General features: G+C 70.1%; 2 protein-coding genes across 4 annotated transcripts; one reads left to right on the top strand and one right to left on the bottom strand.

Annotated features, from left to right (window-relative positions):
* The first annotated feature begins 22 nt into the window (after positions 1–22).
* Positions 23–11,868, top strand: SCYL1 (SCY1 like pseudokinase 1). 2 transcript variants are annotated; one of them, XM_070068595.1, is made up of 18 exons: positions 23–215; positions 521–661; positions 742–864; positions 938–1,164; positions 1,426–1,516; positions 1,599–1,754; positions 4,553–4,711; positions 5,227–5,334; positions 5,850–5,963; positions 7,505–7,660; positions 8,356–8,544; positions 8,642–8,717; positions 8,834–8,998; positions 9,179–9,330; positions 10,383–10,451; positions 11,217–11,390; positions 11,474–11,525; positions 11,633–11,868. In XM_070068595.1, exons 1-18 carry the CDS (start codon positions 105–107, stop codon positions 11,755–11,757), a joined length of 2,388 nt encoding a protein of 795 aa, XP_069924696.1. In that variant the 5' UTR covers positions 23–104; the 3' UTR covers positions 11,758–11,868. The 2 variants fall into 2 exon arrangements, with proteins under 2 accessions (XP_069924696.1, XP_069924692.1); XM_070068591.1 differs by having other exon boundaries at positions 10,380–10,451.
* Positions 11,750–27,125, bottom strand: LTBP3 (latent transforming growth factor beta binding protein 3). Of its 2 annotated transcripts, XM_070068578.1 has the most exons (28): positions 26,339–27,121; positions 23,263–23,592; positions 22,949–23,151; positions 22,710–22,815; positions 22,188–22,280; positions 21,906–22,028; positions 21,363–21,521; positions 21,078–21,263; positions 20,751–20,767; positions 20,595–20,667; positions 20,361–20,459; positions 18,880–19,005; positions 18,655–18,786; positions 18,432–18,560; positions 18,077–18,199; positions 17,850–17,972; positions 16,661–16,783; positions 16,392–16,511; positions 15,209–15,337; positions 14,877–15,044; positions 14,663–14,746; positions 14,141–14,269; positions 13,573–13,710; positions 13,338–13,478; positions 13,063–13,224; positions 12,901–12,981; positions 12,674–12,805; positions 11,750–12,351 (listed from the first exon to the last, which is right to left on the bottom strand). In XM_070068578.1, exons 1-28 carry the CDS (start codon positions 26,658–26,660, stop codon positions 12,200–12,202), a joined length of 3,903 nt encoding a protein of 1,300 aa, XP_069924679.1. In that variant the 5' UTR covers positions 26,661–27,121; the 3' UTR covers positions 11,750–12,199. The 2 variants fall into 2 exon arrangements, with proteins under 2 accessions (XP_069924679.1, XP_069924682.1); XM_070068581.1 differs by lacking the exon at positions 13,338–13,478 and having other exon boundaries at positions 26,339–27,125.
* Between the last annotated feature and the right edge of the window lie 68 nt (positions 27,126–27,193).

The following is a 27,193-nucleotide window of genomic DNA, read 5'->3' as shown; positions in this document are numbered from 1 at the left end:
CCCGCCCCTCCAGGGACGGCCCCGCCCCCGGCCGCCCCGCCCCGGCTCGGGCGGCCGGAGGACCCGGAGCGGCGGACCCGGAGCCCGCGGCGGCGGCGGAGACGATGTGGTTCTTTGCCCGGGACCCGGTCCGGGACTTCCCTTTCGAACTCAGCCCGGAGCCCCCCGAAGGCGGCCCGCCGGGACCCTGGGTTCTGCACCGCGGCCGTAAGAAGGTGAGCGCGGCCGCGCTCCGCAGGCCGCGGCCGACCTCGGCCTCGCCTAGCCCGTGCCGCCGGCTCCGCTGCGTCGCGCCCGGCCTGACGTGGCGGCGAGAGCCTCTGGGGCCGCGGGCCGCGGAGAGGGCCGGGCAGTGCCGACGTGGCGGGCGGGAGGGCTGAGGGACCGACGGGCGCACCGGAGCGCGCCCCTGCGGGCCGAGAGCCCAGGCCCCTGGCCCTCTCTTGGGGCGCCGAAGCTGGGGGCCCTCCCTTAGCGGGCGGCCCCGGGTCCCGCCGCTCACGGCCGTGTTCTCCCCCAGGCCACGGGCAGCCCGGTGTCCATCTTCGTGTATGACGTGAAGCCCGGCTCGGAGGAGCAGACCCAAGTGGCTAGAGCTGCCTTCAAGCGCCTCAAAACTCTGCGGCACCCCAACATCCTGGCCTACATCGATGGGCTGGAGGTACCCCCAGCACCCGCAGATTTGCCGCCTCCACCGGGCCCCTCCCTCCCCGCCCTGAGACCCCGTGTCCCCCTCCGCAGACAGAGAAATGCTTCCACGTGGTGACGGAGCCCGTGACCCCGCTGGCAACGCACCTCAAGGCCGGCGCGGAGGCGGGGGGCCCGAAGGAGCCGGAGCTGTCCTGGGGCCTGCACCAGATCGTGGTAGGTGGGGGCGGCGGGGCGAGCTGGGCCGGGGGCCCGGCTTCTGGGCCGTGATGGCTCCTTCTGCCCCCAGAAAGCCCTCAGCTTCCTGGTCAACGACTGTAGCCTTATCCACAACAATGTGTGCATGGCGGCCGTGTTCGTGGACCGAGCCGGAGAGTGGAAGCTCGGGGGCCTGGACTACATGTACTCGGCCCAGGGCGACGGCGGGGGCCCTCCGCGGAAGGGGGTCCCGGAGCTCGAGCAGTATGACCCCCCGGAGCTGGCCGACCCCAGCGGCAGAGTGGCCACAGAGAAGTGGTGGGTGCCCTGTTCTGTCCCCTTCTGGACCCCGAGACTGGCGAGCAGCCGCCTGTCCCCTGCTGCCCGGCCACGGAGGGAACCAGTCCCCCAGTGGGGCCACTCCCTGCTCCCAGGGTCTTCAGGGTGGTCGGGCAGGGCTGTGAGTGGGTGGCTCTGAGTTTGCAGACTCGGGGACCAGGGGTAGGCCCCTCACTTGGTTCATCTGTCGAATGGGCCTGGCGCCCTGGCGTCCCTGGCAGTTCTGGGTCCCTGGCACAGGTCGGCAGACATGTGGCGCTTGGGCTGCCTCATCTGGGAGGTCTTCAACGGGCCCCTGCCCCGGGCGGCCGCCCTGCGGAATCCTGGGAAGGTAAGTGGGTGGCCCCTGGCTGTCCCGCCCAGCCTCTGGGAGCCAGCTACCCCCGCGCTGACGGCCGGCCCTTCCCGTGCAGATCCCCAAGTCGCTCGTGCCCCACTACTGCGAGCTGGTGGGCGCCAACCCCAAGCTGCGCCCCAACCCAGCCCGCTTCCTGCAGAACTGCCGGGCGCCCGGCGGCTTCATGGACAACCGCTTTGTGGAGACCAACCTCTTCCTGGAGGAGATTCAGGTGGGCCCCCCGCCCCCGCGGGCCTGCGTTCCTCGGCCGGGGTCTCCTATGGGCAGACCCTCGAGACGAGCCTGGGCTGCCGGCGGGCGTCCAGCCCTGGCGCCTGCTCTCGCCCGCGTGTGGCTTCCCCTGGCTGACGCGCGCCTGGCGAGGAAGGGGTCGGCACAGACCGTGCCTTAGTATCCACCGGAGTGGGGCCAGAGCCCGCCCCACACCCCGGGGTATCAGCGCCCACGGATGCGCGAGTGAGTCCCTTCTGGCAACGGCATAGGACTTTCACCGAACCCACGCGCGTCTCTTTTCCTGGGCTCAATACTACGTGGACGGCCGTAAGCAGCTGTTACGCCCTGCTGTTTGAGAAATCACGGCCCAAAAAAGTCCGTATGCGTTTGCTGTAGATGCAGCTTTTAGAAAAATGCTTACTCGTCCAGTTGAAAGGCAGAGTGACAGAGGGAAGGAGACAGAAAGCTGTCTTCCGTGTCCTGGTTCTCTCCCCAGATGGGGCCGGGCCTTGCGTCCGGGGCTCCCTGTGGGTGCAGGGCCGGGACTGGGGCCGTCTTTCGCTGCTTTCCCAGGCGCGTTAGCAGGGAGCTGGCTGGGAAGCACAGTGACCCACCCGTGCTCCGGGACGGGCGCTGGTGGCCCAGGCAGCAGCTAACCCGCCGGGCCAGAGCTCCGGCCCCACGGTGCCGTTCGCTGCGGCCATCCTCCGAGGGTTTTCCCTGCGCTTGGCTGAATCTGCGCCCGGCCGGCCATGCGGTGCCCGCTCCCAGCTCCGGTGCCCGCTGGTTCCTGCTGTTCCAGCAGCTCCGCGGGCTCCGCTCACGGACGGGACAGCCCTCCATGCCGGGCGGGGAGGAGAGACCCAGGTCCCTGCCCCAGGATCTGGCGAGGAGTGAACAGGGCCTGAGTGAACAAGGCCTCGGTGTGGGAGAGGAATCCGGTGCCCCCCCCCCTCCGGGTACGCGCAACGACAGCCAAGGCGGGGTGCTTTGAAGGACCTGAAGGTGCGGGCCTGGGGGGAGCCGTCCGCTTAGCCCCGGCCTCAGTTTCCGTAGCTGTGACGTGGAGAGCCGTGGTCCCGCTGGCCCGCAGCGCTGTTGCCGGGTGCGGAGAGGCAGGTCCTGCTCTATGCCCCACTGTGTTGCTGTGTGCGGGGGCACCTCCACCTGGATGGGATGGAGTCCCTGTCCTGACGTGGGGGAGGGGGAGGCTTTAGCCAGTGGCCCCTGGGCCTCCCGGGCGGGGCGAGCGCCGCGGGCACCTGGATCCGTGAAGCTGTCCGCACACGGCTGGCCGTGCCAGGCTGCCCTGCTCAGACTCCGCAGCAGGAAGGCGGCTGACTCTGGCCGGCTCCCAGGGAGCCGTGGGAGAGCAGGGGCCCCGCTTCCGGTCGGGGGCAGCTGTGACTCCTGGTGTGTGCCCTGGACATGGTGTAGCCTCTCCCTGGGTCTTGGCCCCCGAACCCTGTGGTCAGAGCCGCTGCAGGGCCACGCAGGTCCTCCTTGTCCCCCGCCGGAGGTTGCTGCTCCTGGGCCAAGAAGTGGCTGTGGGGGAGGCTGTACAGGGACTGTGGGCTGGGTTGCGGTCCCTGCCTGGCCGTTCTGGGCTTCTGACCTTGGCCCTCAGCCGCCTGCTCTGTGGCTGGGGAGTGCCGGCCTCTCGGAAAGGCTCCGTGCAGCAGTGCCCCGGGTCAGCCCTGCCTGGTGCTTCCTTGCTGTGCGGCTCTGGACAAGCTCCTTGCCCTCTCTGTGCCTTGGCTTCTACTCATAAAGCAGGGGGAGGTGGATCTGAGGCTTTCGCGGTCACTCCTGTGCTGAGAAAGCGTGAGTGGGGGCTCCGGCCTCAGACAGAGGTGGGGGCTGCAGGAAACCACCGAGCCGTGGCTCTGCAGGACCACCCGCTCTGGGGTAAACGCCACTGCTCCCTCGGCCACGAACTCCGCCCAGCCTGGGGCCCCAGGGGCCCAGCCTGCAGTCCTGGGAGGAGTCCCTGGGGGCTGGGTCTGCAGTCCTGGGGGGAGTCCCTGGGGGCTGGGTCTGCAGTCCTGGGGGGAGTCCCTGGGGGCTGGGTCTGCATTCCCGGGGGGAGTCCCTGCGGTGCTCAGCTTGCAGTCCCTGGGGGGGGCCCAGCCTCGAGTCCTGGGGGGCGCCAGCCTGGCCAGGGCCGGGAAACCAGGTGAGCTCCTCCACCTCCTCCAGCGTCAGTTTTGGCATCCTTGCAGTGGGTTCCCGGTAGGCGTCCTGGGGTGGCTGAAGGGCTCCCTGGCCAGCCGCACCTCCCGAGGGGCTGGCCCAGCCGTGCCGCGTGCCGTCCCCACGCCAGCAGCTCGCACGCGCCTCTTTCGGCTGAGTCCTCGGCTGGGCCAGTGGAGCGGGCGAGCCGCCGTCCTACTTGGCAGAGACGGGAGCTTGCCCAGGCGGGCGCAGCAAGTCTGGGAGAGAGGGCCCGGGCCCCGCAGGCCTAGCTCTGGGAGAGGGGGCCCGGGCCCCGCAGGCCTAGCTCTGGGAGATGGAGCGCGGGCCCCGCAGGCCTAGCTCTGGGAGAGGGGCCCCGGGCCCCGCAGGCCTAGCTCTGGGAGAGGGGGCCCGGGCCCCGCAGGCCTAGCTCTGGGAGACGGGCCCCGGGCCCCACAGGCCTAGCTCTGGGAGACGGGGCGCCAGCCCCGCAGGCCTAGCTCTGGGAGACGGGGCCCCAGGCCCCACAGGCCTAGCTCTGGGAGAGGGGGCCCGGGCCCCGCAGGCCTAGCCCCGGCGCTGCCGGACCGGCCTCTTCCCCCGCTGTCCTCGCTCCGCCAGATCAAAGAGCCGGCCGAGAAGCACAAGTTCTTCCAAGAGCTGAGCCAGAGCCTGGACGCCTTCCCCGAGGCCTTCTGCCGGCACAGGGTGCTGCCGCAGCTGCTCACGGCCTTCGAGTTCGGCAGCGCCGGGGCTGTGGTCCTTACGCCCCTCTTCAAGGTGCGTGGGGAGGGGAGCGGGACGCTCGGGCCAGCGGAGCCGTGGGGCAGGAGCTGACCTGGCGCGGCTCAGCTGCCAGAGACACGGCCTGGGGCTGGGCAGCCTGGTGCGGGTCGACCCCAGCCCGCAGGGCGAGGGGCTCCTCGCTGCCTCCCAGTGGCTGAAGCCAGGGTGCCCAACCGTCTATGGAGATGTATTCCCTTGGGGAGGGAGGCCCTGGGCCTCCAACCCCAGACCCTTGTCCCAGAACCCTCAGCCTCCCTCCCGTTGCCCAGAACAGACCCCCTGGAGTGACCCATCCGCCCTGCCCCAGGGCCCAGGGGTCAGCTGCCACCACCCTCCTCCCCTCCCCCCGACCACCCAGCACCCAGCTCTCCTGAGCCCCGTGCTGGGGCCCTCACCCAGAGAGAGGAGCCCGGAGATGGAGGAGCTGCCGAGGGCGTGCCCCCCAGCCAGCAGGCAGCGCGGGAAGCTGGGGCGGGGCTCAGGGGCGGGGCTGGGCCTCTCCCCTGCAGGTGGGCGAGCGCCTGAAGGCCGAGGAGTACCGGCAGCAGATCGTGCCCGTGCTGGTCAAGATGTTCTCGTCCCCCGACCGCGCCATGCGCATCCGCCTCCTGCAGCAGGTGGGTCCTGGGGAGCTGCCCCGCCCCCCCCCATGTGTGCACTCGTGAGGACCGGGAGCGGAGCTGTCGCGGGGCTGTTTGGCAGCCGGGGGACGCCCTGCCAGGCTGCAAGGCCCGGGTGCCCCCAGCTCCTGGCCCGGGGACTCCTGCACTTAGAGTGGGGGTCCGGTCTCTGCCGGGAGCATCAGACTGATGGGCTTTAGACTGGGGACCCCTGTGACCCAGGGCGTGGCTCCCTGGTGGCTCCCAGGCCCCGTCCAGCTGCGCGTGGACACATCCCTGTCAGGGCCAGTGCAGGCTCTGAGGGGCCAGTGCAGGTGGCGCCTGAGAGGCCCAGGAGCCAGCCTTGCGGCTCCCGGGCCCTGGCTCTTCCCAGTGGCCCCTGCTCTCCACACGGGCCTGAGGCAGGGGACCCAGGAGGCTGACCTGGCCGGCCAGTGCCTGCTGAGAGTGGCCCCGTGGCTTCGGGGGACGGGAGGGTTTGACCAGTTCTCCCACCCGACCCTGGGCCACAGATGGAACAGTTCATCCAGTACCTCGATGAGGCGACGGTCAACACCCAGATCTTTCCCCACGTCGTCCACGGCTTCCTGGACACCAACCCCGCCATCCGGGAGCAGACGGTCAAGGTGGGTGTGGCTGGGCCCGGAGGGGGCTCAGCCCAGGCCTCGGAGGCCTCGAGTCCGGCCTGTGTGTCGGAGCAGGCTGTGGAAGGGGCAGGTGTGTCCACGCGGGCCAGGCTACGGGGGCAGCCCAGCAGCTGAGGGTGTGGAGGAGGGCGAGGAGGAGGAGGAGGGTGAGGAGGAGGGTGGGGAGGAGGGCGAGGAGGGGGAGGGAGGGGAGGGGGAGGAGGAGGGAGGGGAGGAGGGCTAGGAGGGGGAGGGAGGGGAGGGTGAGGAGGGTGGGGAGGAGGGCTAGGAGGGGGAGGGAGGGGAGGGTGAGGAGGAGGGCAAGGAGGGTGGGGAGGAGGGTGGGGAGGAGGAGGAGGGCAAGGAGGGAGGAGGAGGGTGAGGAGGGAGGGAATGGCGGGGAGGGAGGAGGAGGGCGGGGAGGGTGAGCCGTTTCCAGAGCAGGGCACGGGCTGGGCGCTCGGCAGTTGAGGTGCCCGGAGGACGTCTGCGCCTCCCGCGGCGAGCCTGGTGTGGTCCCAGCTTCCTGCTGGTGCGCGCTCACTACTGCCCACAGGGGAGCCCGATGGAGGCCCTGGCGCCGGCTTCCGCCTCGCCCAGCCGGCTGGTGCAGGCGTTTGAGGGTGAACGGCAGATACTCCTCTCTCTCTTCATCTCTTTCTGCCTTTCAAATAAAAATAAAGCAAAGCAAACAAGGGTCGAGGGAGACCCTGCTGAAGGGGGCTCCCTAGGGAAAGGAGACCAGTGAGCCCCAGGAAACCGGAACGGCCTCCCTGCGCTAGGGGCGCACGCGCAAAGCCCTGAGGCTGGGGCGGCCTGGAGTGCGGGAGTAGCAGCAAGGGTAGCGTGGCCGAGGGGGTACTGGGTTGGGGGCTGGGGTCTCGTGCAGGGCGTGGGGGGCCTGGCACACACCCTGGGTCCTCCTGACTAGAGCAGGGCCGTGGCTGGGTGGAGAGTGGCCCGTCAGGGCAGAGGACACGGCCCAGGGCTGTGGTGGCCCCGCTGAGCCGTGGCCGGGGCTGGCTGCAGGTGGAGGGAGGGGAGCCGGTGCCGTTTGCTCTGGGGCTCCTGGCCCGGGCGGTTGGACGGCTGAGTAGCCACTCCGTGAGAGGAGGCTGGGTGTCCCCCGTGGGCGGCTGGCGAGTGGGGGCTGGAGGTTGCACCCCTGGGCTTGCCGGCGTTGAAGGAGGCCTGAAACCGGCTCCAGGGTCCCGACGGGACGCAGTGAGGGGAGCGGCCGGCCACGGGGGAGGGGGACCTCGGGGGCCTCAAACTGCTACGCCAGGTGTAGCCGCGTGGGGGCGGCCTCGGCCCCAGCTGGGGGGGTGAGGGCGCCAAGGGCGGGGGAGGGAAGTGGGGGGGTGCGAGGGGAGCGGCGACGCGGGTGTGGGGTGGGGCCGGGGTGGGGGTGGTTTGGAGGGTCAGGCGGCTCTGTTCGGTGCCCAAGGCCACCGCGGCCACCTCAGGGTCCCCGGGCATGTTCTGGCCCCGGCTCTTGGCCTGCGTGCGCGCCCCGCTCCCACCGCGCCCTCTGCCGGCAGTCCATGCTGCTCCTGGCTCCGAAGCTGACCGAGAGCAACCTCAACGTGGAGCTGATGAAGCACTTCGCGCGGCTGCAGGCCAAGGACGAGCAGGGCCCCATCCGCTGCAACACCACGGTCTGCCTGGGCAAGATCGGCTCCTACCTCAGTGCCGCCGTGAGCGTCCTGCGGCTGCGGGGGCCGTGGCGGGAAAGGGGGGGGGGGCTGGTCTCCCCGAGACCTGGGACCTGCGCACTGTTAGCCCCGGGTCAGGGTGGGGGGCTGGTCTCCCGAGACCTGGGACCTGCGCACTGTTAGCCCCGGGTTGGGGGGGAGGGGGCTGGTCTCCCCTGAGACCTGGGACTCACTCACTGTTAGCCCCGGGTCGGGTGTCACCCCAGAGACCTGGGACCTGTGCACTGTTAGCCTGGGGTCAGGGTGGGGGCTGGTCTCCCCGGAGACCTAGGACCGGCGCACTGTTAGCCCCGGTCCAGGTCCCGGAGGTGGCTGCGCGGGTACACAGCCAGTAGGGTGTAGATCCGAGACCCCAGCCCAGGCCCGTGGGCGTCCCCACAGCCAGGGCTCATCACTCACATGTCTGCTGTGCCCAGACAGGTCAGCTGGGCAGGGAAGGTGCAAGGGAGGCCCAGCAGCTGCTGGCCTTGTTGCCCTGGGCAGCATGGCGCCCAGTGACCTTGGAGGAGGCTAGATCCAGAGCTGTAGCTTGGCTATTCCATTAGGCTGTTAGTGATGAGCCCGCGCTTCTCAGAACTGGGAGCCCCGTAGGCCCCTGCTGTGGGAAGCCGGGGCTGGCAGCTGTGGGCCCCCACTGGACCCTCTACCCAGGAGCCCTCTCCCCTGCCCCGCCCCAGACCAGACACAGGGTCCTCACCTCCGCCTTCAGCCGGGCCACTAAGGACCCATTTGCGCCATCCCGGGTCGCCGGTGTGCTGGGCTTTGCTGCCACCCACAACCTCTACTCGGTGAACGACTGCGCCCACAAGATCCTGCCTGTGCTCTGTGGCCTCACCGTGGACCCCGAGAGATCTGTGCGGGACCAGGTGAGGCGCGGCTGGGCTGGGGCCGGGGCACCTGGGTCCTAGCTGGCTGCCTTAGGACAGCTAGGACCAGCCCAGCCCTGGGCCTGGCTCCCCACAGGCCTTCAAAGCCATTCGAAGCTTCCTGTCCAAGCTGGAGTCTGTGTCCGAGGACCCTTCCCAGCTGGCAGAAGTGGGTGAGTGCCCATGGTCAGGTTCTCCCCCGCCCCGCCCCGGGACGAGAGGGAGGGGCTGCCGCGCCCCCCGTGGAGCCGGAGGTGCCCACACCTGCCTCTCTCCCGCCACTGCCCAGAGAAGGACGTCCACGCAGCCTCCAGCCCCGGGGTGGGAGGCGCCGCAGCCAGCTGGGCGGGCTGGGCCGTGACTGGGGTCTCCTCGCTCACCTCCAAGCTGATCCGCGCACACCCCACGGCTGCCTCCGCGGAGACCAGTGCGCCCCAGGGACCCGCGCCGGAGGGTGAGTCCCAGCCTAGCTGCGTGCGGTCCGGGGAGGGGCAGGTGCAGCACCCGGAGCCCCGCTTGCCTGGCTCCCCCTGGGGAGGTGGTGATGGGCACAGGACATGGGGTCGGACCCGCCCCCTTCCTTGGTGCCCCCTCCCCAGCACCTCTGGGAGCCCAGTGAGTCTCTGCTCCCCAGGTCAGCCCAGCCCAGCCCCCACCCCCGGCCCGGCCAGCCCCGCCAGCCCCGCCAGCTCAGGCCGCTGGGAGGCACAGGAGGAGGACAGGGACACGGCCGAGGACGGCAGTGCTGCCGACAGATGGGACGATGAAGACTGGGGCAGCTTGGAGGTGAGTGGGGCTGAGGGGCCTCTGGGGCCCGGCTAAGCGGCCGCCCGGCGTGTCTGCGTCCCGTGCTGCGGTGCCTGCCTAGAGTTCTGGTGTGCACCCTGGGGCAGCAAGTGCTGGCCCAGTCTCGGGTCCCTGCCCCCCACGGGGAGAGCCAGATGGAGTCCCAGCTCCTGGTTCTGGCCTGGCCCAACCCCGGCTGCTGCTGGCATTTGGGAGGTGAACTCTGTCTCCCTGCCTTTCAAATAAAATTGTTGTTAGAGATTTATTTATTTATTTAAAGACAGAGGAGAATCTTCCATCCGCTGGTTCACCCCCTAAATGGCCACAGAGGTGGGGGCTGGGCCAGGCTGAAGCCAGGAGCAGAAGGCCAAGGACTCGGGCCATGCCAGGTCATTAGCAGGGAGCTGGACTGGAGGTGGAGCAGCTATGGGATGCTGGCAAACAGGCAGAGGCTTAGCCTTCCACCCCACAGCACCGGCTGCATCAAATAAATGTTTTTAAAAAGCGGGGGGCGGGGTGGAGGGTGTCACGTGGGGCCCGGCACGGGTCAGGCCGAGCGTCATGTGGGGCCCGGCAGGGGTCCGGTCCTTGCCACCTGCAGGGCACCTCTGGCAGCTGGCCTCCTGGAATGGCTGTCATGGGGCAAAGCCAGCTGTCGAGCCCAACTCCAGGGACCGCCCAGGAGCGGGGTGGGGGACGAGACGCACCCAGGGTCGGGACACTCGCTGGGCTGCTGCTGTGTCCCTCGCCACCTGCTCTGGGCCCACCCAGGAGAAGCCACTCCCAGGCCCGCTTGGAGGAGGGCTGAGGATGGAATGAGGCTGACGGGGGGTGGGGGTGGGGGTGGGGGTGGGGCCAGGTGCCGCTGGCCCTGTGGAGAAGGCAGGGAGCCCCAGAAGGGGGTGAGGGCAGGCAGGAGTCCACCTGTGCGCCTGAGAAGCAGAGCGGAAGAAGGCAAAAGGGTAAAGGGTCACGCCCACGCCCAGCTTCCGGGTCGGGGGGGGGGGGGATGTGGGGGCTCAGGGGTCACGTCTTCCTCCTCACCACAGCAGGAGCCCGAGACCGTGCCGGCCCAGGACTGCAGGAGCGGAGGCCGCGTCAGCCTGGGCGGCGCTGGGCAGGTGAGTGCACATGCGTGTGTGTGTGTGTGTGTGTGTGTGCAGGTGAGCTGGCTCAGGCGGGGGTGTGTGTGTGTGTGTGCAGGTGAGCTGGCTCAGGCGGGTGTGTGTGTGTGTGTGTGTGTGCAGGTGAGCTGGCTCAGGTGGGGTGTGTGTGTGTGTGCAGGTGAGCTGGCTCAGGCGGGTGTGTGTGTGTGTGTGTGTGCAGGTGAGCTGGCTCAGGCAGGTGTGTGTGTGTGTGTGTGCAGGTGAGCTGGCTCAGGCAGGGGTGTGTGTGTGTGTGCAGGTGAGCTGGCTCAGGTGGGGTGTGTGTGTGTGTGCAGGTGAGCTGGCTCCGGCGGGGTGTGTGTGTGTGTGTGCAGGTGAGCTGGCTCCGGCGGGGTGTGTGTGTGTGTGTGTGTGTGTGTGTGCAGGTGAGCTGGCTCCGGCGGGGTGTGTGTGTGTGTGTGTGCGCAGGTGAGCTGGCTCAGGCGGGGTGTGTGTGTGTGTGTGTGCAGGTGAGCTGGCTCAGGCGGGGGTGTGTGTGTGTGTGTGCAGGTGAGCTGGCTCAGGCGGGTGTGTGTGTGTGCAGGTGAGCTGGCTCAGGCGGGGGTGTGTGTGTGTGTGTGTGTGCAGGTGAGCTGGCTCAGGCGGGTGTGTGTGTGTGCAGGTGAGCTGGCTCCGGCGGGGTGTGTGTGTGTGTGCAGGTGAGCTGGCTCAGGCGGGGGTGTATATGGTGGTGGTGGGGTCTGCCGCCCGCCCGGGGCCACTTGCTTCTCCGCACTCCAGGCCAGCGCCCCAGCCCACAGACCCCCTGAGGCAGACTGGAGCAGCTGGGAAGCCGAGGGCTCCTGGGAGCAGCCGGAGGGCACGCGCCTGGCCAGCGAATACAACTGGGGCGGCCCGGAGGCCAACGACAAGGGCGACCCCTTTGCTGCCCTGTCTGCCCGGCCCAGTGCCCAGGTACGCGTCCCGAGAGCCCTGGGAGGGGCAGCCTGGGTGCGGGATGCCGGGAGTCCCCACAACGGCCCGCACTTCCTTTTTAGCCCAGGCCGGACTCGTGGGGCGACAGCTGGGAGGGCCTGGAAGCCGAGAGCCGTAAGTGCCGCCCGCCCACCCACCCCGAGGGCTGACCCCTGCGGGCCCTGCTGGGGGGACCCCCGTGCACCCCCCAACCTGCACCACCCTCTGCTCCCCGCCCCCAGGGCAGGCGAAGGCTGAGCTGGCCCGGAAAAAGCGCGAGGAGCGGCGGCGGGAGATGGAGGCCCGCCGCGCCGAGAAGAAGAACTCCAAGGGCCCCCTGAAGCTGGGGGCGCGGAAGCTGGACTGAGCCGCGGGCGCGCCCGCGCGTGTATTTATTGTACAAACCATGTGAGCCCGGCGGCCCGGCCCGGCGCATCTCGCCGTGTACAGAATCAGCCACAATAAATTCTATTTCACACTCCCCGTCCCGGGCTCTGTGGCGGCTGGGGGCGACGCTGCGCACCCGGGAGCCGCCGCCCGCAGACTCCAATTTGCTTGGAAAGCCAAGGGTGGATTAAGAGGCACGGCCTGATGGATCAGCTTCTAGGAACGCCCCCCGGGAGGAAGGCTGGCAGCGCCCCGGGGCCCCCAGCATCCACAGTGAAGCGGGCAGAGCCCTCGGGTCTCCGGGGGTGGGAAGGGGTCTTGCGGGCCCCCGAAGGCCCCTGGGCCCCAGTCCCGAGCTGGGCAGGAGCGAGAGGTCGACGTGAACCCACTGGCGATGGCCGCGGCGGGGGCCGAGGGCGGCGTCAGCGGCGGCGCTGGGGCACGCAGGCCCCGTGCGGGCGGCTGCGGGCGAAGCCGGCTTTGCAGACGCAGCGGAAGGAGCCGCTGGTGTTCACGCAGCGCTCGCTCTTGCACAGCAGCCCGCGCTGGTTCAGCTCTCGGCACTCGTCGATGTCTGCGGGGATGGGCGAGGGGCGACACGGCCTTGCCTCGGTCCGGCCCGGCCGGGGGCCGCCGTGCCCGCCCGCTCACCCACGCAGCGCGCCCGGGAGGCGTCGAGCCCGGGCCGCCGTGCCCGCCCGCCCGCTCACCCACGCTGCGCGCCCGGGAGGCGTCGAGCCGGGGCCGCTGTGCTCGCCCGCCCACCCGCTCACCCACGCAGCGCGCCCGGGAGGCGTCGAGCCCGGGCCGCCGTGCCCGCCCGCCCGCTCACCCACGCTGCGCGCCCGGGAGGCGTCTAGCCGGGGGCCGCCGTGCCCGCACGCCCACCCGCTCACCCACGCAGCGCGCCCGGGAGGCATCGAGCTGGAAGCCGCCAGGACACTCGCACACGGCGCCGCCGGGCCGCGGGACGCAGCGGCCGCTCACGCAGCGGCATTCGTCCGAGTCCTCTTCCGAGCTGTCCTCGTCTGCGACCGCCGGGCAAACAGGGGTCTGAGCGCCACCCCGAGCCAGCGTGGGGGGTGGGGGCCCGCCGCCGCCCCCTCCTCTCCGCGCCACCCACCTCGCGGCGTCTTCCCGAGCAGCAGGGGGCTCGTGTCCCAGAAGGAGTTGCTCTCACTCTGCGACGTCGGGCACTGGGGCCCTGGGAGGGGGCAGGGGCATTCAGCGACGCCAGGACCCTGATTCCCGCCCCGGCGCCCCGCCGCACCCCGCGCCGGCTCACCTGCGCCGCGCGGCGGGCACGGGCGGCACTGGGCACCCCAGCCGCGGCCCTGGCGGCAGCAGCAGTCGTCGAAGGTGAGGGCGGGCCCGGCCAGGGGCCCTGCACACATGCCGTCGTCTCCGCGCTGGCCCCAGCACACGTCGCGCCGCTCCGGGGCGCGCTCTGCGGGCAGGGGCGCGCGTCAGGGAGGCGCCCGAGGCGGGCACCAACGCCTCCGCCCCGCCCACTTGCGCGGAGACGGCGTCCGGGGGTCCGCGCGCGCCCCTCGCCCTCACCGGCCGGGCTCTCGGGGAGCTGGCAGTCGCGGGCGGAGGGCCCGGGCACCCAGGGCGGGCGGCACTCGCAGCGGTAGGAGCCCGGCAGATTGACGCAGCGGCCAGGGCGGCAGGCCGCCGGGTCCTGGCACTCGTCCACGTCTAGGGGCGGCGAGGGCAAGGGTGGGGGCGGCGGTCGCACCTCGGCCGGGCCCCGCGCCCCTTCCCCGCCCCGGCTGAACGGCCCGAGCCTTACCCATCTCCTCGGGGCTCAGGCACTGGCGCTGCGCCGGGCTGTACTCGGCGGGCGGCGTGCAGGCGCAGCGGTAGCCGCCACGCGTGTTCTCGCACACTCCGTTCCGGCAGTTGGACTCGTCCAGGCACTCGTCCACGTCTGGGGGAGGGGCAGGAGAGGGTGGCAGCGCTGGGGAGCAGGGCGAGGGCGCGGGCGGCAGCGCTGGGGAGCAGGACGAGGGCGCGGGCGGCAGCGTGCGGGGAGGGGCGCGGGCGGCAGCGCTGGGGAGCGGGTCGAGGGGCGCGGGCGGCAGCGCTGGGGAGCAGGGCGAGGGGCGCGGGCGGCAGCGCTGGGGAGCAGGGCGAGGGCGCGGGTGGCAGCGCTGGGGAGCAGGACGAGGGCGCGGGCGGCAGCGCTGGGGAGCAGGACGAGGGGCGCGGGCGGCAGCGCTGGGGAGCGGGTCGAGGGGCGCGGGTGGCAGCGCTGGGGAGCAGGGCGAGGGCGCGGGCGGCAGCGTGCGGGGAGGGGCGCGGGCGGCAGCGGCAGGCCGCCGTGGGGGCGGCTGCGCGCGCCTCTCCGCCGCGCTCACCCACGCACTCCAGCAGGTTCCCGTCGTAGTAGAAGCCCTGCTTGCAGTAGCACTCGTAGCCCGGCTGCGTGTTCACGCACTTGCCCTCCTTGCAGATCTCCGCGCCGAAAAGCACGCACTCGTCGATGTCTGTGGGGTGTCGGGCGGTGGGCGCGCAGCCCCGCGCCGCGCGGCTTTGGGCCCGGCCGTGCGCGGGAGGGGGCTTTCCGCGCGGCGCCGTGCGCGTGCAGGGCGGGGCTTACAGGGAAGGGCGGGGCCCGGATCCGCGGGGCGGAGCTTAGGGGAGGCCGGGTCCGGATCTCCGAGGGGCGGGGCGGGGCTTACGGGGAAGGGTGGGGCCCGAATCTCCGCGGGGCGGGGTCCGAATCTCTGAGGGGGCGGGGAGGGCGCCCGGCTCTCCGAGGGGCGTGGCTTACAGGGAAGGCTCGGTTCGGATCTCCGCGGGGGTGGGGCCCGGCTCTCCGAGGGCCGGGGCGGGGCTTACAGGAAAGGCGGGCCGATCTCTGCGGGGGCGGGGCTTACCTCGGTGCGCCGGGATGCCGTAGTTGACGATGTTGTTGTCCTGGGTGTAGCCCTTTCCGTCCGGGCAGAGGCTGTGGAACTCGGCTGCGGGGAGAGCGCGGCCGTGGGCAGGGGAGGAGGCAGCAGCGCTCGGGGCGTGGGGCTCGGGCCCGCGCCCTCCGCCTCCTCTCGCAGCCGCCCCTCGCCCGGGAGAGCGGCCCGCGCGGCTGCTGACCTGAGCTGTAGACTGGGCAGGGGTAGATTTCGCAGTGGTCGCCCCAGCCGGCCCCCAGCGAGCAGCAGCACTCCTGCTGGGTGACGTTGGTGGCCAGGACGCTGTCGCAGAACACGGTGTCGTCGAAGTTCAGGTAGCATTCCTTCTTGTGGCGCGGCTGCTCCAGCTCTGGGGGCGGTGGGCGCTCAGGGCTGCTCGAGGCCGCCCGCCGCCCTCACCAGGCTGCCCATGCCGAAGCGATCTGTCTCCTGCTTTCCTGGACCCTTTTCCCCGCCCAGCTGCCCTCAGGGGAGCTGTCTTCCCGAGGTGGGGGGTGCTGGGCGGACACTCACCCTCGCAGCCATGCTGGTCCTGGGTGGGGGTGAAGCCCTCGTCGCAGACGCAAACGTAGGAGCCCTGCAGGTTCTCGCAGGCGCCGTGAGGCAGGCACAGGCCCGGGTCCTGGCTGCACTCATCTATGTCTGGGGAGAGCGAGGTTTGCAGGAAGCAGGGGGCAAACGTGGCGCACACGGACACCCGGCCCTGGCTCCCTGGGCCGTGCGCCCTCGGGCAGCACACAGGCTCAGAGCCTGAATTTGCACCCTGACTTCAAAGCGCACACAACAGGAAGCTCCGCCCCTGGTGTCTGGCCTCGGGGATGGGGGGGTGTGCACACCCACCAGTGCCACCCGCACAAAACCTGCAGCGGCCCCCGCTGGGGACAGACAGAAAGCCTGGCTCTTCCCAGCGGGCCCAGGAGCACCTGCGGCCGGCTCCCCCAGGACTTGGAGTGACCGCCCTGCCGGGCATGAGGCGCCATCCTGTGCCTCTGTCTGCCTGGGAACCCCTACCCATCCTCACGCCCCAACTCAGCAGCCGCCGCCTCACCCTGAACTGTCGGAGTCAGGTTCCTCCGAACCGTCGAACCGTCGCTGCACACTCGCTCCGTAGCTCAAAACCTGCCCCTAGGAGGTGCTGGGAGCCTCCCGCCAGAGGAAGGCGTGTCTGGCTGAGCCGTCGGGTTAAACACACTAGTGCCTGTACACGGCTTCCCAGAGGGACCGGCGCTGAGGCGTGGCGGCGACGCTGCCCCCTGCAGCACCGGCATCCCATAATGGATGCTGAATTGAGTCCCAGCGGCTCCACTTCTGACCCAGATCCCTGCTAATGCACCTGGGACAGCAGTAGAAGACGGCAAGGGTCCTTGGGCCCCTGCACCCGCATGGGAGACCCAGAAGAAGCTCCTGGCTCCTGGCTTCAGATTGGTTCATTCTGGCCTCTGCAGCCATCTGGGGAGTGAACCAGCAGATGGAAGACCTCTCTCTCTCTCTCTCTCTACCTCTCTCTCTAACTCTTTCAAATAAACAAATCTTTAAAAAAGAGAGAAAGCTTCCCGGAGCGCCTGGCACCGCGCACGGTGCTAACTCATCATCACCGTTGTTCGGTGAAATGGAAGGAGACTGAGCACATGGACAGCTGCAGAGCCAGCCAGCCACAGCGTGTCCGGGGATCGCTGCTCCCCGCACGGCCCCACACCTTGGCACTTCCTGCCGCCCACCAGCCGATGGCCCTGGGGGCAGAGACATCGGTAGGAGCCGTTGGTGTTAATGCAGTCACCCCCGATGCAGGCCACAGGGAAGTCACACTCGTCGATGTCTGCAAGGGGCAGAGAGGGTGGCGAAGCTCAGGGCCTGAGCCCAGGCGTGGCCCGAGGCTGCCCGGCTGCCCCCCGGAGCCCTGGCTCGCTCCCACACCACCCCCATGCCCCAGGGCAGGCCAGCACCCCAGCTCTGAGACGCCCTCACCCTCGCAGCGGCTCCGGTCCCTGGACAGATGGTAGCCAGAGAGGCACTGGCACTGGAAGGAGCCCGGGGTGTTGGTGCAGATGCCGCTGTCACACACGTCCCCGGCCTCACACTCGTCCACGTCTGCAGGGCACAGCGGGGGTCGGGGCCGGCCTGGGCGTCACCTCGCATCTCTGCTGCTCTCCCACGCCTGCCCGTCACCTGGAGCAGCTGCGCTGAGGCCAGCTGAGCTGAGAAGTGCCGGGGCCCTCACCCTGCCCCACGGGGCGCCACCAGGGTCCCTGGGCCGGGACTGACAGCCCACCTGCTCTCACTGCTCACCCAGCCAGCCTGCCCCTCAGCTGCCACGGCGCCTGCGCCCTAAACGGACAGCTTCCCTGTACCTTGGTCCTCCCAGAAACATGTCCCTGCTCATGAATGAAGGAACTGGCCACCCCGACACGTCCCTTGGGGCAGAGACATGGGCTGGAGGGGGGAGCAGGTCCTGCCCCAGACCCCTGCCTAGCCACGGCCTCTCCTCAGAGGCACAGTCGGCCCCCACACCAGCGTCTCCCTCTTGCATGGTCCCAGTTCCTGGCCCAGCGGAGCCTCGGCACGGCTAGCTGCCCTGGTCAGCCCTGGCCCCCCACATCCTCCACGCCTGCTCTCCATCCCAGCAAACAGGAAACCTGCCGCTCATTACTCCCTTTGCTCCTCCACCTTGACACCCAGCCAACAGCCCAGGCAATTTGGCCTGGCGTTTCTCTAACATCATTCTATCCCCTGGCCATCCTGAGGCCACAGCCGTCATCCTGCCCCTGTCACTGGTCGGCTAACTCCTCCTGAGCCTTTAACCCAGGCCACCCTCCTCCCCAGGGGCCAGCGTTTCCAGGGAGACCCCAGCTGCATCCAGGCCCGCAGCCCGGGGCCCAGTATTGTCTCTGAATCCCGCCTCCAGGCCACCTCCTGCATAACAAACGTGGGTGCAGGGAGGGACCACCGAGGCTCCCCCATTCTTTCCTATCTAGCCTCAAGCCCCGCCCCCTAAGGTCAGTCCCACGTGGGATTTGAGCCACCGAATCAGGACCGGGGAAGGGAGGGCGTGGATTAGCCAGCTTCCACCCACCCGTTTCAGAGATCACCCACTTTCTACAGAGCGTGACCCACCCCCGGGGCTCAGTGCACGCGGCATGAGGGCGCGGTCGCTCACCCACGCAACTGCGGCCGTCAGGCGCGGGCGCGTAGCCCTGGGCGCAGGTGCACCGGAAAGAGCCGGGGAGGTTTTCACACCAGCCGGGCGAGCAGGGGCTGCCCGCGGCGCACTCGTCCACGTCTGCGGCGGAGACAGCTCGCTTCGGGATCGGCTCGTGGCGATCTCCTCCGCCCGGGGCCGACCCCCGCCCTTCCCCGCCTTGGAGGCCCGGGCCCCGCCCTCACCGCGGCAGGCCCCGCCTCCTTGGCTGCGGTAGCCGGGCTGACAGGCAATGCACTTGTAGCTCCCGGGTTTGTTCTCGCATTTGCCATCCGGGCAGGTGCTAGGGTCCCTGCACTCGTCGATGTCTGCATAGGAGAGGGGGGAGGGAAAGAGGGGGAAGGAGGAGAATGGGGGGGCACCGTCTGGGGACCACGTGGCCGGCCCGGGAGCCCCCAAGTCAACAAGGCGAACCCCGCTCTCTGGGCTCCCACACGCCCGCCTCTGAGAGGCCCAGAGCCGGGCCCAGACGGGAGCGCAGGCTCGCCGCCCCCGCCCCAGGTCGAGGGGCAACCAGGGCCGGTGGGGGGGGAGCCCCACCTTCGCACACCGGCGGCCGCGACGCTTTGAGCCGGTAGCCGGGGTAACAGTTGCACTTGTAGTGACCGGGGAAGTTGATGCAGAAGCCGCCGTCGCCGCACAGGTGGGGCTTGGCGCACTCGTTCAGGTCTGGGGGTGCGGGGAGCGGCGGGGGCGATCACCCGGCGGCCGCCGGAGGGGGCCCCGCCGCCCGCCCCGCGCCGCCCGCCCCGTGCGCGCTCACCCACGCATGAGCGGCCCCCGGCGCCCACATGCAGGCGGTAGCCGCGGTTGCAATGGCAGTTGTAGGAGCCGCCGGTGTTCAGGCAGGTGCCCCTGCCGGGACCGCACGGCTCCGCCTCGCACTCGTTCACGTCTGAGGGGCACGCGCGCAGACAGACAGACATCAGAGGCGCGCGCCCGCGAGGTCCGCCCCCCGCCCCGCCCGGGCCGCCCGCCCCGCGCTCACCCACGCAGTAGCGGTGCTGTGGGTGCGACCGGTAGCCCGGGTTGCAGTGGCAGGAGTAGTCCGAGGGGCCGGGGACGCACTCCCCGTGGCCACAGATGTTCTGGTTCAGCCGGCACTCGTCAGTCTCTGCGGGCGGGGCCGGGTCAGGGGCTGCGCGCGCAGCACCCCCTCCCCATCTGCGCAGGGCGGACCCCAGGCCCCAGGCCTGAGCCCCCATCATGCGCAGTTTCCTGCCTGCTCTTACCCAGTCCTGGGGTGTCCTACATCTCCATCCCAGACAGCCCCCACTATCAGCACCCAGATGGCCCCAAACTAGGACGGCAGGACTGCACTCGGATCCCCACTTACTCCAAGGCCTGACCCCAGTCACCTCAAACCAAACCCGGTCTCCTCGGTGCTCCCCCTACCCAAAGGGGCTCTGAGACCCCACTCTCCAACCCCCCATCCTCCATCCCTCTATGACCCCGCGCCAGGGGCCGGGCCCCTCCTCCAGACTGGCTGAGCACCTCCCCTCTGGAGGCAGGCAGGGGCTGGTTTCACAGGTGTGCACAGGTGAGCAGATGCAGGAACCGCCCGCACTGTCTCTGTCCCCAAGCCCGGGCCTCCCTGCCTCCTGCACCTCCCTCTTTTTGATCCCCCCACAACCTCCAGTTTCATCCCCAGCACCCCATCCCCCCATTCAATCATGCAGACCAGGCTGGGATGCTGAACTCTGCCCCACCCCCAGCGCACCAGGCCACTGGTGCCCTCTCTTCTCCCAGCCTGCCTCTCTCCCTGGACTTCCTGTCCACGCCTCCTCCCCAGGCCGCCCCCACGCTCCCAGAGTCCCAGGGCAGCCGCTTTGCACCTGAGCCTGCATACACGTCTAGAATTGCAGCCAGGGTGGCAGCACACACACACACACACGCACACACACATGCACACACACACGCACGCGCGGAAGGCTTGACTCTGGTTCAGCTGGGTGACCTGGGGGGACCTCACCAGGAAAAGGACCTAGCAACGCTCACTCCCCAGAACGTGAGAGGGGCAAATGCCATTTCCTGCGGTACAGCGGCACAGCCAGCCTGGCACGGGGATTGTGCCGTGGGAGCTAGGAAATGTTGCCGAAGCCCCCGGACTCGCGCCATGGCCGCCCCTTGGACCTCCTGCAGGCTGAAGCCTCTCCTTGCCCTACTCATCATCTAGCGCCCAGAGTGCTCCCCTCTTCTCTGATGGATGAAGGAGACAAACTGCTTCCTCATTGATCTCTCTCATCTCCAAGCTTCTACCTGCATCCCCAGCACCTCTCAGCGCCCAGCACGTGGCTGGCTGAATGACCGAGTGCATGAATGAATGAATGAATGCCCTCGGCGACCCCAAGCTCCCTACTGCCCGCCCCGCATCGGCTCCCGGCGGCCCGTGCCTCTGCCCTAGGCTGGATGCGGGAGAGGGCAGGGGCGTGGCTTCAGCAGGGCGTGGCCCCGCCGGGCGGGCCTTACCTGTGACCTGGGTCGGAGCAATCTCCACCGCACTGCGGGATGGGGGCAGGTCCAGCAGGAACCAGCGCATGGTGGGTGGCGAGGGGCGCGAGATGAGCTCTGCGGGAGGCGGCGCGTCAGTGCGGGGGAGGGGGCCTGCGTCTCCCTGGCGAGAGCCGTGGCGCCCCCAGCCCCTGGGCTGTGAACCCCGCCCACGGCCCCTCCCGAGGGCTGCCCCCTGCGGCCCTGGCTCACCAGGGTAGGGCCGGGCGGGGGTGGTGGTGGCCGTGGGGTGGCTCTGCAGCAGGGCGCGCTCCTCGCTTACTGGCTGCGGTGACAACAGCGTGAGGCCTCCGTGTCTCCCTGCCTCCCTCTCTCCCCGACCCCCACCGCCTGGGCCGCCATACTCACTGAGTCGGTGGTCACCCCTGAAAGGGAAGAGGGCAGGTAAGCATTGGGTGGGTGGAAGGAGACCGTCGGGGGTCAGCGGCCGGGTCTTTGGGGTTAGGCTAGGAGGGCAGTAATCATGCCTCTGGCTCAGAGGTCAGGGGTTGGACCCTGGGCTAGGGTGAGTTTGCTCAGTGCCCAGAGGACCAGGCCTAAGGAGCGATGGTTGAGCAAGGTCCCTGGGTTAGCCATCAAGGCATAGGAGGTTACAGCTCGGGGTTAAAGTTCTGGGCCAAAGCGCAGGCTTGGGGGTTCGGCACGGGTCAGGGAACAGGACGGGTCAGGCCCGACCTCTCTCTTCATCTGCGTCCTCAGGTGGCGGCGCCCGGCTGGGGCTCTCAGGGGGCTGCTGGGGCTTGGGTGGCCCATCAGGGTGCAGGAAAAGAGAAAAGTCGCTTTCGCCCTGAATGGTGAGTGTCTGGTGGGAGGTGAGGATGTGGTACCCCTTCCCAGCTGGGCAGATCTCCTTGAAGGCAGCTGCGGTGAAGACGAGAGAGCCCCCCAGGTGAGCGCCGCCCAGGTGCGGCAGGGGTAGCGGCCCCCAGCCCCGCCCCGCCCCGCCCCGCCCCGGCTCACCAGTGCCATCTGCTGGGCAGCGCTGGCACCGCGCGCCCCAGGCCTTGCCCACGCTGCAGCAGCACAGCTGGCGGGTGAGGCGCGTGGTCAGTGGGTGCTGACACTGGTGCTCCGGGCTCACCAGGCGGAAACACAAGCTCTTCTCCTCCGGCTTGTCCGCTGCAGGGGCAGAGGGGGTGTGGGCACCTCTGCCCACTGCTCCAGACCTCGCACGTCAGGCCTAGGCAGCCTTCCATCCACATGTGGCCCCTGACCCCCTGTGACCCTAATGTCCCATGATCCCAGAATCCTCTGTGGCCCTAATCGCGCTGAACCCCGATTCTAACTGCCCTGGACTTTGTCCCCGCCCCCTCCTCGTCAAGCTCAAGGTCTCCGTGACCTTGACGCCAGAGACTCCCTGACCCCACATGCCCTGCACCCCGTCTGCTCTGGGCCTTGCCTTTGCCCCCACTCGCATCTCTTGTGACCTCCGACCCTTGCTGCTTAGAGCCCCCCCCCACATGCCTGTGACTTCCCAGGGCCCTGTGCCCCCCGCGGTCTCACCAATGCACTGTGTGCGGGAGGGGCCCAGGCTGTGGCCGGGCGGGCAGACGCAGCGGTAGGAGCCAGGGTTGTTGAGGCAGTCACCATGGCGACACATGCCGGGCATCGCGCACTCGTTGATGTCTGGGGGTGGGGGTTGGGTCCCTGTATCCCACGGCCACAGGCGGCAGTAAAGTGCTCCCAGAACCACAGGGTCCAGCCCCAGCCCCCAGCCCCCCCTCGGCCACCCTGGGACCACCCCCAGTGACCTGCCCCTCCCACCGGGCCTGCTGCTGGCCGTACCCTGGCAGTGGGTGCTGTTCAGCCTCTTATAGCCCTGGGGGCAGTCAGTGCCCACCTCCCCACGGACAGGCCCTGGCTTCTGCACCCCTGTGTCTGCAGAGAGAGGAGAGGATGGGGGTGGTTTAGGGGGTGGACATTGGGGGCCTGTGGCAGGAAAGGGAGGGCATGGGGGGGTGGGGGCAGAGCACACAGAGGAGCCTGGTGGGCGCTGGGCTGGGGACTCGCACTGAGGGTGGGGCGTGGGGGGCGCCCACTGAGCCCGGGCACTCACACTGCAGCTGGGGGAAAGGGAGGGCATGGGGGGGTGGGGGCAGAGCACACAGAGGAGCCTGGTGGGCGCTGGGCTGGGGACCCGCACTGAGGGCGGGGCATGGGGGGCGCCCGCTGAGCCCGGGCACTCACACTGCAGCTGGGGGCAAGGGAGGGCACGGGGGTGGGGGCAGAGCACACAGAGGAGCCTGGTGGGCGCTGGGCTGGGGACCCGCACTGAGGGCGGGGCGTGGGGGGGCCCCGGGCACTCACACTGCAGCTGGGGGCACTTGTGGCACTTGCTCTGGCCCCAGGCGGTGCCGATGCTGCCACAGCAGTCCTCTTGCTTGGTGAGGCCGGGGAGGGGGTTGCTGCCACACTGGCGGGGGGATGGGCGTGGGGGGAGGGGTCACAGAGCCACCTTCACCCCGAGGCTCGCACCCCTCCCCGCCCTCCAGCCTGCAGGGCCACCCCAAGAGGCCCAAAGGGCCGGTCGCATGCGCGTCACTCACAGGCTGCTTGGGCAGCGTGTCTTGGAAGCAGCGGCCCAGGGGCTTCTGGGTGGGTGGGCGGGGGTGCGGGGGCTTGGGGTGCGGCAGCAGGTGCTGGGAGGGGGCCGGGCCCTCGGCGTTGGACCCCTCGATGCGGTGCACCTGCACCGAGGCCTCGGGCGGGTGGTGGACGCGAACGTTCACCACGGGGGGCGGGGCCTGCACTGGGGGGCGGGGCGCGGTGGCCTCAGGGCTGCCCCGCGCCCCTCGCCCGGGCCCGGCCGCCCTGATGCCCGCCCACCTCGGCCTCCCCGGGTTTGCCCGTCGCCTGGTACCTTCCGCTGAGATCTGTCCCGGCCCCAGGGGCACCAGGAAGGCTGCATGCTGGGCAGGGGGCCCCTCCCCCGGCCCGGGAGGGTCGGCGATCACCTGGACGGCGTAGATGGCGTGCTTGCTGGCCACAGACTCGCCCTCCGGAGCCAGGGGCGGCAGCGCGCCTGTAGACAGGGCCCCGGCTCGGCCCAGCGCGGGACCTGCGCCGCCGCTGGCCCCGCTGGCTCCTCCGGCGGGCACCTGACAGAAGCGCCCGGTGAAGTCCGGCGGACACAGGCACTGGTTGCGGGAGGAGCACTGCCCGCCATTCATGCAGGGCAGGGGGCACACCACTGCGGAGGGGAGGGGGGTCAGGGCCCAGGCCGACCCTCGCCCACGCTGCCCCTCCTCCCTGCCCAACTCCCTGGGGAGCTGGTTTTGACCACGGGGCACACCACTGCGGAGGGGAGGGGGGTCAGGGCCCAGGCCGACCCTCGCCCATGGCTGCCCCGCCTCCCTGCCCAACTCCGCGGGGAGCTGGTTTTGACCACGGGGCACACCACTGCGGAGGGGAGGGGGGTCAGGGCCCAGGCCGACCCTCGCCCACGGCCGCCCCGCCTCCCTGCCCAACTCCGCGGGGAGCTGGTTTTGACCACACATCTCTCCAGAGGAACCGTGCAGTCTGGATTCCCAACACCCTACGGCCCAAGGCGGGCAGGCCAGGTGCCCGCTGGGGAGAGGGGCCTCTGCTCTGTGGGGTCCGCAGGGGGCGCTGTGTTGGTGGCGAAGGGCCCACTCCTCCCTGGCACCTCCGCCTCCTCTTGCCTAGGTCAGTTTTCTGCTCCCTCCCTGCCTCTGCCTGGACACCCCGGAGCCCGCCCCTCAGTCCTGCCAGGTACAGACCCCTTTCCCACGGCCACAAGTCAGCATCCCCCGCTGCCCCGGGGTCACCACTGGGGCGTGACTGAGCTGGGTCTCCCCACGGCCTCGGCCTCCTTCCCCGGCTCGGGCGGGCCTCCCGCTCAGACCCCTCGCTGGCTCCTGCCCCTCTCTCTGGCCCAGGCCGTCCACAGTCCCAGCCTCTGCAGAGAAACTGGCCTGAGGCAAAGCTCTGGCACTGCACAGCCCGGCTCACCGCGGCCTCCCTGCTCAGACATTCCAGGCTCTTCCCGGCCCAGAACCTTCCCCGGCCCCGCCCCCTCTCTCCCCCATGTGCACCCCACACACCAGGGCTCCACTCCTTCCTCCCCGGGTGCCCCTTCCCCCAGCTCCGCAGAGTCAAATCTCACCCGTGCTGCCCCAGCTGCGCCGGGGAGGGAGCCAGCCCTGCCCCCGCTCCCGAGCGCCCACCCTCGGCCTGGCCCTGCCTGGCACCCGGCTTGGTTGCAGCCTCCCCCACTACAAAGGGTGCCTGGGAGGGGCAGGCCCAGGTCCGCCTCAGCCAGGAGTCCCAGAGAACGTGCAGAGGGAATGGATGGCGAAGTGATTAGGTGGGGGCCGGCACTGTGGCGCAGGGGGCTAAGCAGCCATCTTGAGCTGCCGGCATCCCATGGGAGCCCCGGTTCAAGCCCCAGCTGCTCCACTTCCGACGCAGCTCCCTGCTAAGGCCACCGGGGAAGGCAACAGAGGTTGGCCCAAGTGCTCTGAGCCCCCCTACCACCACGTGGGACACCTGGATGGAGCTCCTGGCTCCTGGCTGCAGCCTGGCCCAGCCCCGGATGTGGTGGCCATTTGGGGAGTGAATCAGCGGGTGGAAGATCTCTCTCTCTCTCTCTCTCTCTCTCTCTCTCTCTCTAACTCTGCCTTTCAAATAAACACCTCTTTAATACAAAAACAAAAACTCACACCTGAGCTCTCGGCTGCCTTCGCTTCCCAGAGTGGGAAGGTGGGGGTGCCGCTCTCCTGGACACACGAGAGGCCCCAGAGGGACAGCTGCCATGCTCGACCTTCAGGGTCAAGCGGAGAGCAGCCCGGCCCAGCCCATCCTGGCCGGCCTCTTGGGGCCAGGGCTCTCAGGGCAGGAGGGGTGTGTCCTGGGCCGGGGGAGGCAGAGGCCTCTCCTTCCTGCCTCCCAGTGAGTCACCCGCAGCGGTGAGGGTGACCTCCCAGTGACACCCGCCCACTGTGGCCTGGGCGCTGAGCCTGGGGGATGTGGGCAGCACGGACGGAGACAGCAGCCTTGGCAGGAACGGCCAGGGGGCCTGGGAGGCTGGGCCCACACCCGCTCACACGCATCCCCATCTGGTCACACACACACAGACGCATCCTGACACCGGCACCGGCTCACTATGTAAACACGCCCATGTGCGCCCTCGCAGACGCAGCCGAGACAACACAGACAGGCACTTAATCACAGCCCCCCCCCCCGCTCTGCATGCCCCCCACGTGCACAGACACCGCCCCCCCAGCTCCTGGGAACCGGGAGCCACAAGAGGGGGTTCCTCGGGTCTGTGAGTGCAGGAATGTGTCGAGAGGGGCTGTTTCGCTGGTGCCATCCTGGGCTCGGTCTAATTACCCTGTCCAGGAGGGTAATTACTGCTGGGACACCTCCCCCCGGCCTGGCCCACAGGGCTGAGCCCCAGGCCTGGCTTTCGGAAGAAAGATGCTGGGGGGGGGGGCTGAGTGGGGAGGGCCTCAGAGCAGGGATGCTGGACGCTCCTGGGGTGGTACAGGAAAGGCGGGGGCTGGGGACCCCACTCCCTAGGCCTCCACGTCTGTGCCTAACTCCCTCACTCCCAGGGGGCCTTGCTCCTCCGTCCCAGCCGAGGCAGGTGTCTGCCCAGCAGGCCCGGCTGTGGGCATTTTACAAAGCCTGCGTTATTGGGGGAGTGTGTACCCTTTGGGACTTCCTGCCCTCAGCTCACACCCCAGCACACCCCGCACCCTCCCTCTCGGCGCCTGGGCCAGCCCGGTTCTGTCGTCCAACTTCCAAGTCCAGGCCTCCATGAGCCCCCAGGACTCCAGACTCCCCCCCTCCAAGGCCTCAGGGCCCCAGCTCTGCGCCCCTGGACCCCTGGCTCCTACGGGTCCCGCAGATCCCGGCCCGGGGTCTGTCCGTCCACGCCCGCGCGCGCCCGCCAGCCGGGGCCCGGCCCTCACCCACGCGGAAGCCGGAGCCCGTGAGCGTGTCGGTGCTGTGGCCGTTCTCTCCGATGAGCGTCATGTTGGAGCCCTGCTGGCAACTGTCCCGGCACTGGCCCTTGAGACAGGTCCGCTTGCAGATCACGGGCGCAAAGACCACCTTGAAGCGCTCGCGGGCCAGCGCCCCGCCCCCGCCGGCGCCGCGCTCGCCCGCCGGCCCCCCCGCCGCCCCGCCGCCCGGGCCGGGCAGCGCCAGCAGCAGCAGCGCCAGCAGCCCCGCCGCCCCCGCCCCGCGCATCTCAGGAGCCGGGCCGCCGGCAGCCCCGGGCGGCCCGGGCATGCGGGGCCGCGGGAGCCCGGCGGGCGCGCACGGGCCGGGGCTTGGGGCCCGGCGCCCGAGGGCCCTGGGCTGTGGCGCGCGAGCGGGCGGCGGGGGGCGAGGGGACCGGAGAGGCGACCTCGAGATGGAGGCCGGGCTGCGCGGGGCCCAGAAAGTGCCCGGGGCCCGGGGGGAGGAGGAGGAGGGAAGGCGCAGCCCGGCGCGGCGCGGAGGCCGCAGCGGCGAGGCCGGCGGAGAGGAGGAGCGAGGCCCGCGGCGCCCGCGGCGCGCCTCCCCGGCCGGCTCCGTCCCGCGGCCGCGGGGCAGCAAGGGCGCGCGCGGCGGACGCAGCAGCAGTGAGCAGTTGTTTTCTCGGCTGGAGAGCGGCGCGGCTGCGGCGAGGGGGGCTGGGACGCTGGCCCCGGGCCAGGGAGAGAGTTTTTTTTTTTTTCTTTTTTTTTTTTTCTTTCTTTCTTTTTTTTTCTGTTTAAAGCGTCGTCGCCGCCGCCCGGAGCGGCGAGGGTGTGCGGGCGGGCGGAGGCCGGGGGGCGGTC

The sequence above is a fragment of the Oryctolagus cuniculus genome, chromosome 1 (assembly GCF_964237555.1).
Source record: "Oryctolagus cuniculus chromosome 1, mOryCun1.1, whole genome shotgun sequence".
Classification (NCBI taxonomy): Eukaryota; Metazoa; Chordata; class Mammalia; order Lagomorpha; family Leporidae; genus Oryctolagus; species Oryctolagus cuniculus.
Note: the sequence above shows the minus strand (reverse complement) of the source record. Positions and strands in the feature narration are given on the sequence as shown.